Genomic DNA, 5,400 nt, shown 5'->3' with positions numbered 1-5,400 from the left:
GGGGAGGGCTGCTGCCGTGGCTCTGGGTGAGGCCTGGTCTCTCTGGGGGGGAGGGCTGCTGCCGTGGCTCTGGGTGAGGGGGGGACGCTGGAGAAGTCATTCTTTGGGAGGGGGTGGGCTGGTCAGGGATGGAGACCACAGTCTTGCTTGGCCAGGTCGGCTTCAAGGCCAGTTATGCAGATCCCAAGGAGAGCAGAGGAGTCCAGGCCAGTGGTGGCAGGGTCAGGGGCCGGCAGTAACACTGAAGAGCTACTAGGCAAGCCCCTGCCTTTGCAGAGAAATGTTAATCCTGTGTGAGGTACCAGCTGCTCCCAGGACCCTCCGAGCGAGAGTAAATGCAGGGTCAGGGTCCTAGCAGGGATGTGGGAAACTGCTGAAGGGAGTTGAACCAAAAGGACCACCAGCACTTCCTTCCTGAAGGCAGTGAGGAAGTGCCTTACTCCCTCATCCATCAGGGTTTCTTCTTCCTGCCCTCTTGGACCCACCCTGCCTGGGGGCTCCAGGCACTTTTATCTTCTTGTGGTGTTGGGACTGGGACTGGGTTCTTGCCCATGTTCGGCAGGCGCACCACCACTGAGCTACATCTTCAGCCTACTTTCCACCTCTACCTGTCCCTGCTCCCTCAGCCTCTCCAATCCTCAAAATCCCACAAAAGCCTCCAAGTGAGATTAGACTACCAAGCTGACAGGCCCACGTCATGGCTCTTACCATCTGCTTTTCTCTTCTGAGGGGACACTGCTGCCCTGGCCTGGGTGGACAGAAGAAAGGGTCCCTTAGAGCCCATTTGAGCTTGTGGATACTGCCCCCCACAGTCCAGGATGAGAGCTGCTCTGAGCTAAGTTGTGTGAAGTCTGTTCTACACCAAGCGGGGGAGGGGGAGGCCAGCCCAGCAGCCGTCCCTCTCTTTCCTGCCCTCCTGGAACAAGGGCTGGCACAGACATCCTTCCTCAGGTCAGTCTCTAGGCAGGAGGGCCACAAGATGCCACAAAGTCAGGGCACCTGGGCTGGGACAGCTGTTGCTGAGGAGACAGTGCCTGAGCATCCTTGGGTACCAGAGCTGGCACGGGACTGGGTGAGGAGAGTAGGGAGTAGGGAGGATGGGGCTGGAGGGAGCAGAGGGCGGGTGGCAAAGCAGGGCGGGGTAAGCAGGCAGCAGTGGACCCACCTTTTTGATGGCCGTCCAGTCTTCCAGGATGTCGATCTCTTGCAGCATGTACACAATATATGGACCTACACAAGGGTCAAGGAAGCAGGGCGGCCACAGGAGGAATGCGACAAGGCCCCACTGAAGGCTACAGGAGGCAGTGCCACACCACACACCCACTGCTTAGGAAAGCTGGCACACGGAGACTGTGGAGGCGGTGCCAGAAGTTTTTTGTTTTTGTTTTTTTTTAGGCTTGGTATTTGTGGTCCTGGCTGTCCTGGAACTCAGAGATCCACCAGCCTCTGCCTCAGGGACTCCAGTTCTTGTCAAGTGGATGAAACCCTACCCATTTCCCTCCCTCATTCTCACCCCTTTTCAGGACCAGGTGACCAAGGCCCAGCCCACCCTGAGGGCCCCTGCACCTGTTACTGACAGTTAATGGCTTACTGGGCCCTTCCTCACCTGAAGGTAGATTCCGGCGTCTTCCTTCCTAGGAACACTGAACTCTGTATCTGAAAGCTATCTTCACCCACAATGTTCAACACTGTCTCCCGCCCACCTGAGGTGGTCCCAGGGCTGACACGATGGTTATGGAAGACCTCAGCTCAGTGCTACGCTGTGCTGTGCGGCACAGGAGGGTCAAAAACAGTGCATCCCTTAGGATGCTCATACACGAGAGCCACATGCACTGGGGAAGGGATGGGGGCTATGAATCAGGAGAGACTTCAGAGAAGACGGCAGCTGACATGACACCATGGAACAGACAGGTAAGCGCGGCAGAGGGGCTGAGCATGCCTGGGTAGGAATGACTGAGACAGCATGAGGCCTACACCAGGACACTGAGGGGAAGCCAGAGGGGCTTCAAAGGCTGATCTTTACTCAGGACTCAGGAAATTACTGAGCTCAGGACAGTCAGTGAGCTGAGCTTTCTGTTTCTTTGGGGACCATGGAACTCAGAAGAAAATTCTGACAAATGGACACTTTCATGTGACACCAGATGGCTATAAGTGATTGTAGCTTGACCCTGTCCCACATGATCCTTCTAACCTCCCTGAGTCCAGGGCCTGCCCTATCCTGCCCAGTGTCAGGCGACTTGAGTGGAAGGATACCAGAAACAAGCGGTGCCTTCTTCCTCTTGCTGGGTGGCATGGTGTCCCCGGACTTGGAGCTGCTTCTGCTATGTAGTTTGTCGTCCCACCACTCTGTGCCCAGAGACGCAGAGTCAGGGTCAGGACAGACCCACAGGCATGACAGCCTGGCCTTCCCTCCCTTCCCCATCACCACCAGGAGAGTCGCCCCAACCTTGGTTGAGGCTGCAGCCTCTTGGCGCACTAGTGCCGCCCGGGGAAGACCACTGCCCTTCTTGGCTTAAGCCTTTCCATTTGCTTTGTAGATGGGGATGAAGGAAATTTGTGGACCCCATATGAACACTGAGGCCACTACCACGGAGAGGACAATGGTTTTTTTTATATGCATCCATGTGTCAGTTGGGTACCCCATTGTCAATAGGGTCAGGCAGGAGACCCACTCTGCATGAGCCCCCACTATATGTGGAATGCTTAGCTAGACCCTTTCCTGACCCCAAGAAGTGGGCCTTTTGACTCCCCTTAAGCAGCCTGGAAAACTGAGGTCCAGAAAAGGGAGGGGCACTTTAGGACTGGGCCCTGGCCTCACCAGAGCTGATGTCGAGGCTCTGCCGGTCCTCCTCCAGCCTCTGGATCCGCTCCTGCAGCTCCCCCAGCAGTGTGTCATACAGCAGCAGCTTCTCACTCTAGAGGGGACAGCCACTCAGCCAGGGGAGGGGACAGCCGCTCAGCCATGGGAGGGGACAGCTGCTCAGCCAGGGGACCTGCCAGGCCTCAGTCTCACCCAACTTCCCGCTGGCTCACCTCCAGGTGTTGTTTGGCTCCCTGGAGTTCACACTCATACTTATTCCTGATCACATCCAGACAGAAGCCCTTGTAGATCCCTGCAGAGGGGAAGAGGAGCCCTGTTTGGCCAGAGGCCCTAGAGTCCCCCAAAGCAAGAGCTACAAGGATAGGGGCAAAGTGGAAGGTGACAGAGAGCTGTTTGGGAGCAGGGCAGGGCAGCTACAGACCTGCCACCTGAATGCGGATCTTCAGGCTCTGCTGCAGCCCGCCAAGAGGTTCGGTATATTCTGGGGCTCTCTCAGCCCCCACTTCCTCCAGTCGTAAACGTAGCTGGCTGAGCCGTTCCCTGAACAACCTGGAGGTGAAAAGGCAGCTGCGTATTACTGGCTTCTCCAGTGGTCACTTGTCCTCTCAGGTAAATGCCTACCAAACACCTGCTCCCCTTGTGCCCCACTTGCTGCTCATCACTACGGGCACCCGCACCCCCCGCTGCACAAAGGCCCACCAGCACTCCCACGCTCACTTCTCCTTCAGCTCTGAGAACTGCTTTTCCAGGTCCAGCATCTCACTGACACACTCACTGCGGCGCCGCTCATAGTCTTCATCATCCATCTCTGGGGTGAGAGGGCAATTAGGAATGGTTCTGCAGGGGCAGGCTGCTGCTCCGGGAGGCGGGAGGACAGAGAGGTTGCAGGTGCTCACCTGAGCTCTCCTCCTCAGACTCAGTTTGGCTGCCACTCCGTTCCTCCTCGCTCTCATCTGCCTCTCCGTTCATCTCAGCTGCTGAATCTCCTTCTGCCTCCATCTCTTCTGTTTCTTTGCCTGAAGGCTGGATGGGCATCTGAACTCTGGGAGAGGGAGCATGGGCTATTACTAGCCACTGTCCACTTTCGGAGCAGCCACACAGGGAGCTGGCCAAACACAAGCCTCGAACGAGACAGGGGATGTGACTAGTGTCACCACGCTGAAAACGTGCTTGATAGACTCTGCTCCTCTTACAGAATTCTGAGATGCATGGGAATGCTCACCAAGGCTGAGTCATCATGGGAAAGGCCCCTACTGCCAATGGGACTGGACCCAAGTTCCTGACTAGCTGCAACAAGACCCTTTGCAGACTGCACTTGACCTTGAAGCCCGGCTCCTTTACCTCACTGAATGGCCAGTTCTTACTCCTACCCCTCTGGTCTTTCCCTGTGTTCTAGATCAAATCCTGCCACTTTTCTTCAGTCCTCAGTGTTTCCTTCTCTGTGATCCTCTGGTTCCTCCTCCATGTCAGAAGCTTAATGTGCAAGTGTTCAGAGATGAGACCTTCAGGGCTTTGTTATTCATTTAATACACACACACACCACAGAGCATATATGGAGGTCTGAGACAGCTCTCTCCTTCTACCATGTGGGTTCCTGGCCTGAACATTGGTGGCAGCTGCTTTTACCTGCTGAACCATCTGGTTAGCCCAAGACGGGGCCTTTGAAAGACAATGAAGTCTGCCCTCAAGTGTACTGATGGCCTTCATCAGCAGAGGGCTCCTGAGAAAACTTGAGTCTTTCCCTTCCACCTTTCTAAACGAGGGGCTCTAGCAAAAGGCTCTTGTCAGGCACAAGCTCCACAGCCTTGTCTTCCCAGGACGCTGAGAAGTGCGCATATTTTACATATGTAACTTTAACATTATGTGTGTGAGTGTTTTGCCTACACCTCTGTCTTTGCACTGTGTGTGTGCGGTGCCTGTAAAGGAAGCATCAGACTTCTTAGAAAGGGAATTACAGCCGGTTTTGAGTGACAGCCGGTTTTGAGTGACAGCGTTGGGGTTGGGAACGGACGGAACCTGGGTCCTCTGGAAGAGCAGCCAGTGCTCTTATTGTTGAACCATTTCTCTACGAACACCAACGTCCACTAGAAAAACTTTTCATACTGGGGATTAAACAGATCCTTTTTTGTTTGGTTGGTTTTTGTTGTTGTTGTTTTGTTTTTGTTTTTTTTTCTCCAAGACAGGGTTTCTCTGTGTAGCCCTGGCTGGCCTGAAATTCCTCTGTAGACCAGGCTGGCCTCGACTCACAGAGATCTGCCTGCTTCTGCCTCTGCCTCTGGAATGCTGGGGTTAGAGGAATGCATCATTACTGCTCAGCTAAACTCAGATTTTTTTTTTCCCCCTTCGAGACAGGGTTTCTCTGTATAGCCTTGGCAGTCCTGAAACTCACTCTGTAGACCAGGCTGGCTTTGAACTCAGAAATTTGCCTGTCTCTGACTCCCAAGTGCTGGGATTAAAGGTGTGCGCCACCACGCCCGGCATAAACCGAGATTCTTTGTTTTGTTTTGTTTTGGAGACAGGGTTTCTCTGTATAGCCCTGGCTGTCCTGGAACTCACTTTGTAGACCAGGCTGGCCTCGA

At 54.6% G+C, this 5,400-nt stretch overlaps 1 protein-coding gene across 5 annotated transcripts in view; it reads right to left on the bottom strand.

Annotated features, from left to right (window-relative positions):
* Positions 1–5,400, bottom strand: part of LOC110285795 (breast cancer metastasis-suppressor 1 homolog) — a 16,144-nt gene that overhangs the window by 7,108 nt on the left and 3,636 nt on the right. For 3 of the 5 annotated variants that reach the window (XM_029472623.1, XM_029472624.1, XM_029472625.1), the window contains exons 2-9: positions 3,718–3,863; positions 3,539–3,629; positions 3,243–3,370; positions 3,034–3,113; positions 2,819–2,915; positions 2,254–2,346; positions 1,166–1,230; positions 709–748 (exon numbers count right to left, since the gene is read on the bottom strand). In XM_029472623.1, the coding sequence (XP_029328483.1) occupies positions 709–748; positions 1,166–1,230; positions 2,254–2,346; positions 2,819–2,915; positions 3,034–3,113; positions 3,243–3,370; positions 3,539–3,629; positions 3,718–3,856 (733 nt within the window). In that variant the 5' untranslated portion in view covers positions 3,857–3,863. Of the gene's footprint in view, positions 1–6; positions 352–708; positions 749–1,165; positions 1,231–2,253; positions 2,347–2,818; positions 2,916–3,033; positions 3,114–3,242; positions 3,371–3,538; positions 3,630–3,717; positions 3,864–5,400 lie in introns of those variants that run through there. The other 2 variants (XM_021151802.2, XM_021151803.2) reach the window with 2 other exon arrangements.

The sequence above is a fragment of the Mus caroli genome, chromosome 19 (genome assembly GCF_900094665.2).
Source record: "Mus caroli chromosome 19, CAROLI_EIJ_v1.1, whole genome shotgun sequence".
NCBI lineage: Eukaryota > Metazoa > Chordata > Mammalia > Rodentia > Muridae > Mus > Mus caroli.
The sequence above is the reverse complement of the archived record's forward strand: the minus strand, read 5'-3'. Positions and strand labels throughout refer to the sequence as shown.